At 45.9% G+C, this 15,797-nt stretch overlaps 1 protein-coding gene across 2 annotated transcripts in view; it reads right to left on the bottom strand.

Annotated features, from left to right (window-relative positions):
* The window catches only part of cfap299 (cilia and flagella associated protein 299), a 969,734-nt gene that overhangs the window by 13,282 nt on the left and 940,655 nt on the right, over window positions 1–15,797 (bottom strand). For both annotated transcript variants that reach the window (XM_078543845.1, XM_078543837.1), the window contains one exon: window positions 2,702–2,831. In XM_078543845.1, coding sequence (XP_078399971.1) covers window positions 2,702–2,831 — 130 coding nt within the window. The remainder of the gene's footprint in view (window positions 1–2,701; window positions 2,832–15,797) is intronic.

Below are 15,797 nucleotides of genomic sequence, written 5' to 3'. Positions count from 1 at the left end.
AAAGCTAGGTATAAACAGAAAGGAATTTGTGTGTGCAAGTCAGAGGTATTTAAGATCTAACCAGCCTGTAAGCCTACAACTGTGTCTGCAAAGGAACCAAATTGCAAGGAACCTCACTTTGAATTTGTAAGGTCAAACGTGCTTTGCCTGGTGGCTGTTTAAAGTCTATGGGTTACTGTCGCCTTGGTGAAGATTTACCTGGGAGTGATTAATTTGGGGATTTGTTTAAAAGTTATTCTGTTAGTAATTTGGAGACATGTGTATGTGTTTAATTTGTTGTTAAACTAATAAAAATTTAATTTAGTTTTATATTAAAAAACCTCTTGAGGCTCAGTGGTCTTATTCCTGAATTCAGAGTTGCATCTCAAACATACCAATTGAAAATATAGGTTATGACAGTTGTTCAAGTTTCCCTCTGGGATTTAAACAACTTACCCTTTACCAACTGCTGGACCATGACGTCAGGATCAAATGTGGGTCCCTGCACCATATTGGGAATACTCATCCACCAACAAATTTTGCTGAACTGACCTAAAAGTGGCCAGAGTGTGTGCTCACCCTCCAATAGGTCATCGATGACATGTTAATAGTTCCACTGTCTGTGGGAACTGTCAGTACCTTCAGGGGGCAAGAAGTGGCCCTTAATTGGGCCTTTGACTGCCTTAATTGGCTGCTCGGTGTGCCACCATGCTTCCTGCCAGTGGTAATATGCCAATGCGATGGGAAGACATTTTCCTCCCCTCCTGACACCTACTCCTGCTGCATTGGCAACTTCCCCTAAAACACATGGAATCACCATGTTCTTAGACATTGAAGTGATTTAGAAAATAACATTTGTTTGGGAAGTGAGAAAAAAAATCGATCTGTCTTCTTCCATTGCTTTGGCTTATTACCTTGTTGACTCGTGTCAAACTGTAATAGGCAAAATATAATGGTAATTTCTCTCAGAGGTAAAACTATGATACCTGTATTCAGGGGCCATAACCTCCCAGCTCCAGGACGTTGTATTGGCGGGGGTACCCCAAAGATGTGCTGGAGTACCACCCACACCCCCCATTGGATGTACACAGGTAAGGTTTGCACAGCAAATTGCCTGGGAAGCGCAGCTTTCCCAGGCAATTCCCCTGCACTGGGAACAATTCGAAAATGCGATTTAAATCACAAACATCGATGGCTGCAGCTGGGTTACACCAATACATGCCAACCCCCTGACCACCCTCCCCCAGGATCTACCCCCCATGCCCCAATCACACCCCCACAGGACTCCCCCATCTCCATGGGGACTCTCATACCCACCCTGCCCCACCCCCACTGGCCAGGCTCAATTCACCTCCACAACCACCTCCAGTAGGCTCAACTTTCACTTAAACCCTCCCCAAGGCCCGGCCTGATCCTACCTGACATCCTGTCCCCAGCCCTGATTCGACCCCTCCCACCCAAGCCTGACCCAACTCAACCCCCCTCCCAAAGCCCGACCTGACACCCCAATCAGGTCTGACCCAACCACCCCCACCCCTGAGGCCCGACGACCCCCGCACCCACCTCTGATGCCCGACCCGACCCCCCGAGCTTCCCCTGAAGCCCAACCTGACCTCTTGATCTACCCTGAGGTCCACCCTGACACAACCCCCCCCCTCCGTCAAGGCCTGCCCCGATCTCCCCTCTCCCCCAATGCCGACCCAAAACCCATGGCCCGATACCCCGCCGAGGCCCACCACCCCCCCCAAGGCCCAACCTGATTCCCCCAATCCCCTGACCCCCTTCCCAAGGCCCAATCCCCCCTCCACCAAGACCTGAACCAACACCCCAACCACCTGCACCCTGAGGCCAAACCCGACTCCCCTAATCCCTCCTGAGGCCTAACCCGACCCTTCCCCCACCAAAGCCCCACCCTCCCCCATCCCGAAACCAGCTGACAGGCTGCTAGGGCTTACCTGGCACTCTTTCAATGCAGCAGTGGGCTCTAAGCCTGCAGGGCCCAGGGTGAACAACTCTTATGAAATAAAATAAGGGACACTTTGATCGTGGATCCAGGGGATCAGGGAGGCAGGATAGGTGCTGGTGACCATAAGAGCTGGGATGGGGCGGGGAGTGGCGGGGGCGGAGGGGCACAGGGTGTGGGGGGGTTTCTGGTGACCATAATTCTCCTTGGTGGCCAAGGTCCACATGCACATACTCACAAAAAATGACAGTGGCAAAGCCAATAGGAGACTCTCGGGCTCAGTCTCCCACAGGCTGTCCTGGAAATAAGGGACAGAATGCGTCCCTTAAGGGAAGTGAGAAAACAGTCAAAAAGAGGGCAATTCCTTAAAATATGGGACAGTTGGTCACCCTAGGAGGGCAGCAAGTGGCCCTCAGTGGTTCAACTGGGCAGCTGCCTCACTAAGGTTCACGCCGATGGCAATATGCCATGGTGGCAGGAAGACATCAGGCTCCCTACCTGGCACCTTCCCCTGCCATATGGTCAGCCTGCCACCACCCAGCCTGTCTCCAATGGACTGAGAAAATTCAGCCCATTAACTCATCTATTCCCTTCATTGTTGCTGATTAATGACTTGAATAGTTTCAGCATTTTCTATTTTGTTTCTTCTGTATTTAATTTCTGTTTTGTAGGGTTTTCAAAATATTATTTGTACTTCAGAGAAGAAAGATGGACAAGGCTCACGAGGGACTGGAGAAGAATAGAAAATCAAGCTTTTACCTTTGGATCCACATGTATTGTTTTTCGATCTCTTTTGCTTTTGAAAAGGAGTCCGGAGGCGTTGTCTGTGATCACCTGGAAATATGGACTGGAATTGTATGTGCAGCTCTGGGTGTCCCAATTGTAGAAGCTGCCAGAAAATAAATAGAAATGAGTGTGCTGACATACAATTAATCATTCAAGCATGTATTTTCTTACTGTGTGAAATTTGGAGAGCTCACATGTTCCTCCTCAAGGCTTTAATGAATACAGGCGCTGCCTGTCCAACTGACTCCCTGAAATGGTAAGCATCAATTAAGCCATGCCGTGTGGCAGAAAGGAAGGAGAATCAGAGGCCCTCCACTCTTCTTTGTCACAGCCATTGCAAGATCAGAAAGAGCAGACCAAAGAGCTCTTCTGCACTGAGCATTAACTGCAGTCATGGCCAGGATTTTTCCCTCGTCAAGCAGGCTCAGTGGGGGCAGGCGGGAGTGGTCGGGAAGCCTGCGATTGGGGCTGGACCACAATTTCACCACCATTAAGGCCCGCCCACCGTGACAGGCGCGTGGCAGCTCTCGGCGCTGCCTGTGTTTGGGGGGGGGGGGTGGGGTGGTGGTGTGGTGGGGGTGGAGAGGAGAGGGAGCGTGCAACTTCACTCATGTGCGCAGATGAGCACTGGAAAAGCTCCCTGAGGCACAGAGCTGCCTCAGGGAGATGAAGGTTTTAAGAAATAAAAGTAAAGGATTTTCAATTGTTAAAAAGCATGTCCTCTCATGTGACTCTGTCACGTGAGCAGGGACATGTTCTTAATGAAATGTTTATATTTTAATTTAATTTTTCGTTGTAGTTGGGAAACTCATCCCGCCCATGGATGAGGTTTCCTAAGAAATGCAAAGGCCGCTTGGCCTTTTCACCTGCCCGCCAACCGTAAGGTTGGGGACAAGCAGTGAAAAATTTATTTCAATTATAACTTTAATGGCCTTAATAGGCCTTTTAATTGTCGGCGGGTACGCTGTTGATTCCCGCACGTGTCCGCCGACCGAAATATCACACTCGCGCGATGATGTCGGGACACTCGCCTGACATAATCATACATCATTTTACGCTCAAGCGGGTCGGGTGTGCCCTCCCAGCGAGTGTTATATTCTGGCCCATGAGTTTATGATATCATGTTCTCCTGCCTCAGGATAATGATCTATTCCTGAACTGTGCTGATAAATCCTGACCTTGTAGTTTTATTTTGTGTTGTTTTGCTGCAGAGTAAATGTACACAAGAGAGAGAAAGGGATTGCTTTCCTGATATTCATGATATTAATGTCAGTCTTCTATCAAAAAGTTAAGTGCTATGGGGGCCTTCACTGCCACTGTATATTCAAGAATAGCTCCATCTGAATAGCATGCCATTGCTCTCCAATAAGGGAAAGCAAATTAAAACCATGGCAGTGGCACTTGCCTCAGCAGATTACTTAAAGAATAGAAAGAAAAGAAACAGACAGTTAAAAAGCAAGTGAAAGCAAAGTAGATGAAAAGAAAATGCAAAAAAGCAAAGAATGGAGAGTGACGAGAGAAAGATGAGATATTTATTTATTTCACACTGAAGCATGGAGTTGTGGTTCTTTTTCACACCCAATACAAGAGATTTGTTTGCTAATATTTTGTGGCTACACATAGTCCTCAAGTGCATACATGGAGCATTGCTCACTCCTGCTAACATTGTGGCTTTTCGTAAGGTTGTCAGTTAGTCTCAGTCACTGATATAAGAATAGTGAAGCAGGTTAGCAGAGTTTGTTTTAACTTTAAAAATTCAGCTTTTCTTGCAGAACTTCACTGCAATTACAGCTAATACCTATCATTCTTGGTGTCGGGCTTTTTAATGCAATTTTGGAAAGGTGAATGGCTACTTTTTCCTGTAGTTACCGGGAGTTAAAACTCAATCATTCTAACATCAGACTCAGTCATTGTAAAGTGACTCTAAACAGCTGCAACAGCAGTAATGGGACAGCAAACTTGGATTAAACAGACAGATTCTTTAATCCAAGTTCACTCTGTGCCTATGTGATGCTTGATGCTTTTAACATGTTTATGTTTTGGTGTGAGACAATGCCTCAGGTATGTGACTGAAAATCTCACACCTAGGAGTTGTGCAATGTTGAATGCTCTGAGCTCTGGGAATAAATCACTTGTCAGGCTCTTTAGCTGCACAATGTTTGGTGATTAAAAAAATGAGGGGCCAAAACTACCTTAAAAAGAAATTAATACTGCACTGGAACTAATTAGAGGTGCCTGCATCTTATTAAAATCAGACCTCAAAATAACATAAAGAACGTCATTCCTATTCTGTTCTTTACCAAGAACTTAAACTCAATGCTTATTTTGCTAAATGTTTATGGCTTGGGTTTTGGCCATAACAAACGTTTTGTGCCAGTTGAGTAACGCACCCCCACCAGTTAAATAAAGATTTCGTTTTTATTGCCTACAAGAAATGTTGGATCAATTAAGAAGTTTCTGGAACTATTTGCTTTATTATGCTCAAAGTACAGCTGAGTTCATGATCACATCCGGTGATGCCAGATGCTGGAATGACATGACACCACTGTTTCTTCATACAAGACTGCTGCTCTTAGCAGTTGATTTGAACTACAAAGTAGCCTTCTGAAAATGGAATTGCTGCTACATTCCGTGGTACAGAAATGTCTGTCTATCATCATATAGATTATTGATGATACTGTAAAAGTGACCATGATATTATAGGTTTGTTATTAAAACCAACTGGTTCGCTACTACGCTTTAGGGAAGGAAATCTGCTATCCATAGTTACCCAGTGTGGCCTATATGTGACTTTGGTCCTACACCAAGGTGGCTGACTCTAACTGCCCACAGAAGTGACATACCAAGCTTCTCACTTGCATGAAACTGTAACAATGAATGTAATATGTATTCAGCAGTTCAAGAAGGTTCACTGTCGCCTCCTCAGGGGAGCTATGGATGGCCAATAAATGCCCGGCTTGCCAGCGATGACTACATCCCAAGACTTAATAAGAAAAGAGCTAAATCCTTGCAGACAGTAAAATTTTAGCACTGATAAAAGTAACCAGCTCAACCCTATGGGCAGAATTTTGCCCTCGTCGGGTGGGCTCGGGGGTGGCAAGTGGGGGCGGCCGGGAAACTGACCCCCATCCGTGATCGGGGCCGGACCACGATTTCACGCTGGTGGGACAATTAAGGCCCACCCAGCATGATTCGCGTGGTGCAGCGCTCAGCGTTGCCTGTGTGTTGTGGGTTGGGGGAGGAGGGCGAGTGTGAACTTCGCGCAGGTACGCGCTGGAAAAGCTCTCGAAGGCACAGAGCTGCCTCAGGGAAGTGAACAGTTTTCGAAATAAAAAATAAAGACTTTTTTTAAGGTGTAAAAACACATGTCCCCTCCTGTGACTCTGCAGGGACATGTTGGAAATTAGGATGAAATTTTTATTTTTATTTTTTAGTGACAGGTCGAAACCTCATCCCACTATGGATGAGGTTTTGCAAAACGTGCAAAGGCCCCCTGGCCTTTTCGCCTGCCCACCAGCCGTAAGGTTGGATGGGCAGTGAAAAATTTAAATTAACTGGATTGTTAATGGCCTTAATAGGCATTTTAATTGTTGGTGGGCGCGCTGCTAACTTCCGATTGCACCTGCCGATTGAAATATCATGTGAGTGCACGATGTCATCGGGACATTCGCCCAATGTCACCGTGTGTCATTTCACACTCGAGTGAGTCGGGCGCGCGCCTGCCCACTCAGCGAAAAATCTTGGCCTATGAAAAGTTTGGATAATGGGCGGAATTTTACAGCCCTGTCACGGTGGAGCCAGGGCTGTAAAATGCAGCGAGCAATTCAAAAGTCCATTGACTTTGGTAGGAACAGAAAATCCTGCCGGTGGGATGGGCAGTAAATTCCACTCCATGAAGAGTAAATATGAGAAACTGTTTCCACTGGAAGGAAAGTTAGTAACCAGAGGGCACAGATTTAAGACACTTGGCCTCCTTCTGTGCTGCATGATTCAATGATTCCAAAAATCTTTTACCGCAATGGCTCGGAATCTGCAATGAGAATAATGACAAGGCTATCAATGTCGCCGGTATAATGGGGGAAATTTGACAGTGACATCTGAGGCTGGATTTTCAGTCCGTGGTTGGGAACCCCAAGTCGGGACTGGTTCCAGGTCCTGGCCCTGCATGGCATGTTCCAGGCATGGCCTCTTGTATTTTTAAAGGGAAAAGCCAATTAATGACAGAGACCGGGCTCGTCATCCAATTGAGGACAGTGAGCTGGCTCCCAAAACTGGAGGGCCTCCCATTTGGCCCTCCAACATTGCCACATTGGCACCCCTACCAGCCAAGGTGGGAGCTGTAGAGAGAAAACATGCCTCAACACGAAGGTGCCCTCAGGAGCATTGTCAGCATTTTTCATATTAGAAATGGCACAACTGCCTGGCCATGACCGTGGAGAGGCAACCCCTCCATGAGATGCTCAGTGGCTGCAGTTGTGGCCTGGTGACCATGACTAGTGTGGGTGGGTGCGTCCTTTGTGGGATGAAGCATCACCCCCACCCCTCACCCTTTCCCGACATGAACCCACCAGTGTTGCCTGGCCACGGTCCAGGCTGATGTTTTGCGCCTATATTCTGGAGTGGAAATCCCAGACAATGTGGGAACGGGGCCTATAATGGCCCTAATTTTTCTCAATTGGCTACCTGCCAATTGTGAGCCAGGTAGCCATTCTAACCCCTTGCCGGCCTCTTCAAAAATGACTCGGGGTTGGGATTGTGGTGCCAAACTGGCTTGATGGCCAGCGCCATGAAACTATGGGCCCAACCATCTCCGATACTGGTCTGCTTTTAAAATCCAGCTCTTGGAGTCCATACATGTGTAGTTAAATGGGAAGATTTAGAAATTGCTCTCAGAGATAACCAACAGATTTGGCATTCAAATGACTGCAATGGTATAAACTTGCTGTACTTGCCCACAAGATTCACAATAAAAGCAGCTGAAAAAGTAAGGTGCATTCAGGTGTAAGTGAGTTTTTAACAGTATTATAGATGATAATTATTGTTGAACAACCTCTCTGCCCTGAGAAATTAACAAATTTGGAGTTTCATTCCCTCAAGAAAATTAATGTTGCAGAGTTATAAAAAAAACACTTCTTACTTTTTATGTCTGTCTCTTTCATCTCTTGTCCTTATTACCACATGCATTTTTCAATCTTTATTTTGCACTCTTTGTCACATCATTTAAATCTAATTGATATTTCCTGCTTTATGCTTCTTGGTTTGGCATTGTGTGTGAGTATTCTTCAATCTGATTGAAGTGCCTTGGAACATTTGTTACATTAAAAGTGCTATTTAAATATAAGTTGTTGTGAGAGCCTCACTGTTCCTTTTCCTGTAAACACACACCACAGATTCCCTGTAAAGGCACTGTGCTGGAAAAGATACTCGATTCGAGGCAATCTCTGCTGACAAGCCCATGACAAGTTTGTGGGCAGTTGTCAGCAAGGTGATCGACAAATGTTGTTCTTTGCCAGTGAAAGCAAAGTCCAGGTCATTGCATTTAGTCTTTAGTGTAACACAGAAATAACAATGGAATATGCTGGAAGTGTACAACAAAGGGATTAACATCCTACAGGGAAAGACAGTTTAACAATTTGAGTGAGATTTTCCACCACCACGACTCTATCTAATGGTTACACAAGCCATATTTCTTTTTTTGGATGCTGGACCTGGTGTGTATTTCCAATATTTTTTTTAACTTTTGTTTCAAACTTCCAGCCTTCCACTATAGCTTAAGAAACAAAAAGGGCTTAAGAAAAACATATTTTTGGACACAGGAACAAAAATGTGGAAATTGCTGAGGATTTTTGCTCAAGCGTGGCAGCAGCTAGGGTGACTATCAGAAGTATGTTGTACATTACAAGCAGCACATTTTCTGTTTGGATCAGAATTTTGCATCTGAGTGTTATGCTTGGACCAGGAATCCTGTACAATGGGATTAAGTAGAAAGTGGCATGGAGCATTGGAATTCTGCTCTTGGATTGGGTATGCAATTATCTAGAGAACCTTTCTTTCACTATAATATTGAAACAAAAATGTGAGAAGCTGATATTCTTACATCTCAAAATGTCTGCAGAATGTATGGTTAACTGAACAATGGGTCATCTCTTTCAAGTTTTTCCCTGTACCTTTGAAGATATTGGGCAGATTGTCCACTATAGTGCTTGGGATGAGCATTGTGCACAGAGCATAAGATCAAACACTTAAAATGGAACTCACCCAATTTTCCATTTATTCATTTAAATGAATGGAAAATTGTGAGCTCCATGATAGGCATTCAACTCTCCCTGTCTGATTTTTCTCTGTGTGCTCGGACCTGGAAATGCTTTAAACCTAATCGTTAAAGAGGAAAAATGCCCATTGTGAAGACCTTTGACCTGGAAGTAGTACAGTAAGGACAATTTGTAATTTCTAGCGAATCTGTCTAGTGAATCTATAATTGTTTCTAAGATTGTTTGAAAAGGCTTTTTAAGAGTTTGCATTAATTATAAAGGGATCTATTGCAATTTTCTTGGATAATAAGAAATACTGGTCCATGTGACCTGGCGACCCTTGATCTGGAAGCAGTACCAATAGGGAAAAACTTAAGATATGAAAGACATGACAGTACACACAAAGGAAGTAGAGGACACCGAGAAGACAGACAAATAAACTACTGCTATAAAGGCACTAAGAAGTTCTGCAGCAGGGGATATAGAGAAGACAGACAAAGAAACTAATGTTGTAAAGGAGACAAGAGTGCTGAAGACAGAAGGTGATTAGCACAGATGCAGACTGAAAGAGAGAGCACACAAAGAGGAACACAGAATTCATGTGAGGAGAAGCCTGTAAACCTCTCTTTAAAAAGGTCAGTTTTCTGTTTGTCAGTAAGAAGAAAAATAGAATTTCAGAAGCTCTTGGGAAATGATCTATGAGGGAGCTAAAAGGAACTGAATCCTAAATGTGGTGCAAATAGCTCAAGCATGTGGAAGAGCTGAGAGTTTGTATCAGAGGCCCTGATCATGAGCCGCGTATTGTTGGTTCATCAATTGAAAAGGAACTCTGGAAAGTGATGTCGTCAGGACTGACATGACGTGAGTAAGAGAGGGATCGTAGATGTGCACCTTGTCTGTGTTAACCATATTCAGAGGGCCAGGGATCTCGGATGGAACAAGGCTATCGGTAAACACGACTCGAGAACTGAATCAATTGAGTGGGAAAGTGGGAGATCCTATGTACCAGAGACCAAGTAAGAGAACTTTGGAACAGCATGTGGTGCCACGTTTGTGCGGGGAGTGATGCGAGTGTTTGTCATTTGCCTGTTAATTCACATTGATTTTTTTTTTATTCGTTCATGGGATATGGGCATTGCCAGCATTTATTGCCCATCCCTAATTTTAAGAATCAATCACATTGCTGTGGGTCTGGAGTCACATGTAGGCCAGACGATTTCCTTCCCAGAGGACATTAGTGAACCAAATGGGTTTTTACAATAATTAACAATGGTTTCATGGTCATCATTAGACTTTATGATTCCAGATTTTTATTGAATTCAAAGTTCACCATCTGCTGTGGTGGTATTCAAACCCGGGTCCCCAGAGCATTATCCTGGGTCTCTGGAGTACTAGTCTAGTGACAGTAACACTATGCCACCCCTGATTCGTGTTAAAGTAAAAGTTATAAAAAGTGAAATCTTGCTGGTAATTTCTATATTTGGGGTCATTTGGTAAATTTGGTTACTTCATGGTTCTTCATGGCGTGAGCCTAATTATTTTATGTTAACAAGTTGTCTGACAATAGGTAAAATCATTGTTGAATGTTATTCCTTTCCTCATATGCAAATATGTACTTTCCAACAGGGGTCACTGGATAATGATTAGGAATGGAAACATTGGCTGTCTTTTTTTAATTCTATCACAGGATGTGGTCATCACTAGCAAGGCCAGCATTGATTGCCTTTCCCTAATTGCCCTTGAGAAGGCGGTGATGAGCTGCCTTCTTGAACTGCTGCAGTCCACGTGGTGTAGGCACACCCACAGTGCTGTAAGAGACAGAGTTTCAGGATTTTGACCCAGCGACAGTAAAAGAACAACGATTATAGTTCCAAGTCAGGATAGTGTGTGGAGGGGAACTTCCATGTAATGGTGTTCCCATGCATCTGCTGCCCTTGTTCAGCTAGGTGGTAGAGGTTGTGGGTTTGGAAGATGCTGTCAAAGGATCCTTGGTGAGTTGCTGCAGTGCATCTTGTAGCTGGTACAGACTGCTGCCACTGTGTATCGGTGGTGGAGGGAGTGAATGTTGAAGGTGGTGGATGGGGTTCAAATCAAGTGAGCTGCTTTTTTCTGACTGGTGTCAAACTTCTTGAGTGTTGTTGGAACTGCACTCATCCAGGCAAGTGCAGAGTATTCCATCACACTTGTAGGTAGCTTTGGGGAGTCAGGAGATGAGTTACTCTCTGCAGAATTCCCAGTCTCTGACCTTCTCTTGTAGCCACAGTATTTATATGGCTGGTCCAGTTCAGATTCTGGTCAATGGTAACTCCCAGGATGTTGAAAGCTGGGGACTCAGCGATAGTAATGCCATTGGATGTAAAGGATAGATGGTTGGATTCCCTCTTGTTGGTGATAGTCATTGCCTGACACTTGTAGTATGAATGTTGCCACTTATCAACCCAAGCTTGAATATTGTCCAGGATTTGCTGCACATGGACAGGGACTGTTTCTGAGGAGTCTTGAATGATGCTGAACATTGTGCAATCATCAGCAAACATCCCCACTTCTGACATTATGATGGAGGGAAGTTCATTGATGAAGCAGCTGAAGATGGTTGGGCCTAGGACACTACCCTGAGGAACTCCTGCAGTGATTTCTTGGGATTGAGATGATTGACTTCCAACAACCACAACCGTCTTCCTTTGTGCAAGGTATGACTCCCAGCAGTGGAGAGTTTTCCCCCTGATTCCCATTGACTCCAGTTTTGCTGGGACTCCTTGATGCCACACTCGGTCAAATGCTGCCTTGATGTCAAGGGCAGTCACTCTCACCTCACCTTTCGAGTTCAGCTCTTTTCTCTTTTTCCACTCCCTAGTCCAGCAATGCTTGATCTGATTGTAACTCCAAAACTGACATCAGCTAACTTAACATAGAAACCAGGAAGTCTACTTTGTATAAGACAGTACCATAATATCCTTCAGAAGTGCTACACACACATTGAATAGTTCAAATTTTTCCACAGCGTATATACAATTTGAATAAGCTAAACAAGAAACTCCAAGACCAGGATATTATGGACCCTCCCACCCGGTGGGATATTACAAATTGAATGGAGATTTAAATGGCTCACGGCATCCGCCGGGGGGAGAGGGAAGACACACCGTGCCGGGGCCATAAAATCCTGGGCCAAGTACTGCTGACTACAATTTATAGACAATATATTAGCCCCAGATTTTAACTCAGAATGGGAACTGAACAGGAAGGGACTGAGGAGGGTGACAACTCCACGCCCATCCCCCCAACCCAAACTTGGTATCTTGAGGCCTGGACATTTTTATTCCTGGATTTTCTTTGCGCACAACCAGCCAGGTTCATGCATACAACCAGCAAGAAGTAGCAACTTTGCGGCAGGTGGGAGCACAATGTCGGGAAGAAGGAGACCCTTCCAAAGGAATGGTCCATGGCAATTAGGTAAAGCACTGGCAGAGAGGTTTCCAGAGGGCTTCATGATTTAGGGGGTTTGGGGGGAGAGGAGAACTCCAGCTCCTCCAGGCCCCAGAAGGAAAGTTTCATAAAAAGTATAAGGACATATTTTTGGCTTTATAATATCCCCTGTACATTGATCTGGTAGAAATCCATCATGGATTTTCTGCGTAGGCCTGGAGCTAAAACAGTAGTTGGGCTCAGATTATATTAATAGAACTCTTCCTCCATAGTGAAAGAAGACTGCTACTGGTTTCCACCAGGGATTCTTCTCACCTGCTCACAAAATTATAGTCGCAACATTGCCAAAATTGTAGTCTACGGTATGGTAAATTGTAGTACATGCCATCAATGAATGAGTACGTCCCACAATTGACTGTGACTGCCTGATGCCTGACTTCTGCAGGGCATGCAGTGTTAAAATCCTTCCTATTCTTGTGATCATAATATGATTTGAAATATGTTCACATGGACTCCTGGGCTTTAACATGAGTTAAACCATCAGTTCAGTCACCTAGTTGGCATTTGCAGATAGCTATGGGTGGAGATTTCCATTTATGGAAGTAAGTGCTGTGGCGGGTGGATTCGGCAGCACATTTCCTGCTGGTTGGAGTGGCTTGAAAGCACGCCCAATTTTGCACTCAGAAGCTAATGAATTATGCATTGGCAAGCATCTCCCCGAATCACGTGGCGGGCCTGGAACTGATTCCTCCACTCCGCCATCACCGAGTGGAGTCGAAGGTCCAGGCGTCTTATTTAAACGGCTCCCGAACACACACTTTCACTCTCTCCAGCCCAGCTGTCCTCAGAAGATGTATAGAGATGTCTGTGCAGAAGAATGCGGCTGCCCCCAAGTTTAGCCACAACCCCCTCGAGGCTTTGATAAGAAGAGTCTGCCAGCACTGGGATGTCCTGTACCCCAGGAATGGCTACAGGAAGCCCACCGACCTCAATTCGCTGGCCTGGGAGGCAGTTGCGAGGGAGGTCAGTTCGCTGGGCACCCATCTCAGAAATTCAATTCAGTGCAGGAAGAGAATGAATGATCTCTTTCGCTCCGCCAGGGTAAAGCAACCTTCAGGTCACTCAAATCTCACACTCTTATTGTGGCATCATGCACACAAAGGGTTATACTGCTCAGGGATCTCACACAATATTAGTGGGGGACACCTATTAGCACAGATTGTCTCATGGCCACTTTAACATCACCAGCATCTCATCTATCATGCTGCTTAAACTCTATCCTCAGCCCTTACTGGGGAGGGCTCAGCACACACAGCAGGCATGCATGCTTCCTAACCTCTCTTCCATCTCTTCTTATCATATTCCATCCATTTGTCCTTTAGCAGGCCACGCTTGCCCACAACAGGAGGGAGAGATCCCAGACCAGAGGAGGGATGGCCTATATCCAGGAGCTCACTCCCTTTGAGAAGGATGACGCTGAGCTGACGGGGGAGGACAGAGATCGCTCCTGTGGTGAAGGCAAGATTGGCTTCTCCCAGAAAACCCAGATTGGATCAGTCCTGCATGAGTAGTTCACATCCTGACATTCGGAGTGAGTGACATGTAATCTTGTATTCAGCCTGCTCATGAACTAAATCTATCTTCTCCATCTTATGATACAGGCAGAGGAGTAGGGCCAACATAAGCCCCAGCCTACCTCAGAGGAGTACGCTGAGGACCCATCCAAAGAAAATCCATCACTGTGTGTACCCTCCACCAGTGCAGAGACACACCAACTCCGTGGCTCATAGTTTTAGATTCAGCTCGGGGTCACTTTCTGGAGAACCTCACTGACACGTCTTCACAGCAGTAGGAGGCAGTGGTAACCCAGGTGTCTAGAACTTGGAGGGCTGCTGGAGATTAGGCACCCGCTGAGTTAAGTCAGATGAGGAGCCTCTGCGAGTGGCTAGCAAGACAATGCTGGTGATGCAACAACAGATGGGGGATCATCAGGCAGAGTTGCAAGAGGCAGTCAACAGACCAGAGCGAAGGATGGAAGAGTCCAACTGCAGTCTGTCTGATGTTGCGGCTCCAACATGCGAGCGCCTTGAGGTCACCATGGGAAGGGTGGCGGCCACCTTGGAGACCTTGGTCCACCAGGTTCTGCCAAGGTTTGCTCGGACTTGCACTCCATTGGTACAGGCATTGGTGGGATCCATCAGTGGCTGGGTGAGCATGGGACAGGGCACCTAGATCTCCTTCCAGGTGCCCCTTCTTTTCAAGGGGTTGGGGAGGGGCCCTTAGGCACCCAAAGGGAGGAGGAACATCAACCAGACACCCCGGGGATCTCCATACAGGACTCTGGATGTCTGGCTGCTCCGAAACCCCTCTGCCTGTGACCCCATCAACTCCAACTGTTCAGGCTGAGGAGGGTGCGTCTGCAGCTGCCCCTGAACAGGAGACCCTTATCAGTCTGAGGCCCTCCAGGCCTTGGGCCTCCAGACTATGCCTGTCAAGCTCATCTCAGACACCAGGATATAGCAGTTGGCAGGCTGCCTCCACCTCTGCTGCGGATGTCGAGGCTGCACCCAGCGTAGCGGTAGGTTTAGGAAAATGCGAAATATTGACACCACTTTTGGGTCACGGTTGTTCAATCACTGTACATATCTTGTGCATTATCTTGCACACTGTATATATCTTGTGAAGTAAAGACATTTGCTGTTCATGAGAATGGTCTCATCATTTGAAAGTACCATGCACATGCATGTTTGTTCCCTATTATTGCGAGGATGAGCCATGCTCCCACTCAGTGCTCACCTCCCTTTGTAACCCTCACATTCATGTGATGTCTACCTGACTCATGTTAGTTACTGGACCCTGATGTTACAACAGGGAGATGTCTCACATTTCTTTTGCAAGTGTGTGCTAAACGCGTTAGTAACCTTTATTCCTTTCAAGACACCATGGAGTTAGGCCTACTGAAGAGCCAAGGAGGCTTAGCTGAAGCTGTATTTCTTCATTGGCAGTGCTAAAGCATAAGACCGGCTGCCATGATGATCTCTCCAACCATGCGTGCATCTCAGTGCCTGCTGAAGTTTCTCTTTAAGGTGGTGACGAGTGCATGAAGCCCTTTGATGCAGCGTTTATGCTGTTGTGCTGACTTTCACAGAGAGCAAAGATACAGACTAGGGCCTGGTGAATCATGAGGATTGAAGGTGCAATTCTGAATGCTGAAAATGCTCTCAATGTTATTGGTTGTAAAGGCCTTTCAGTGCACTGGCATGGCATTAAGGGACAGGAGGAATTGTCCGTCTCCCGTTGCCTGCACCTTATTCCTCCTGAAATCTTGTGGCTATCAATGTAGCTTGGGCATGTCTTCCATGTTGTGCTTCTTTGATGGCAACCTCACATGGAAG

Source organism: Cetorhinus maximus, chromosome 1 (assembly GCF_964194155.1).
Source record: "Cetorhinus maximus chromosome 1, sCetMax3.hap1.1, whole genome shotgun sequence".
NCBI classification, from domain to species: domain Eukaryota; kingdom Metazoa; phylum Chordata; class Chondrichthyes; order Lamniformes; family Cetorhinidae; genus Cetorhinus; species Cetorhinus maximus.
The sequence above is the reverse complement of the archived record's forward strand: the minus strand, read 5'-3'. Positions and strand labels throughout refer to the sequence as shown.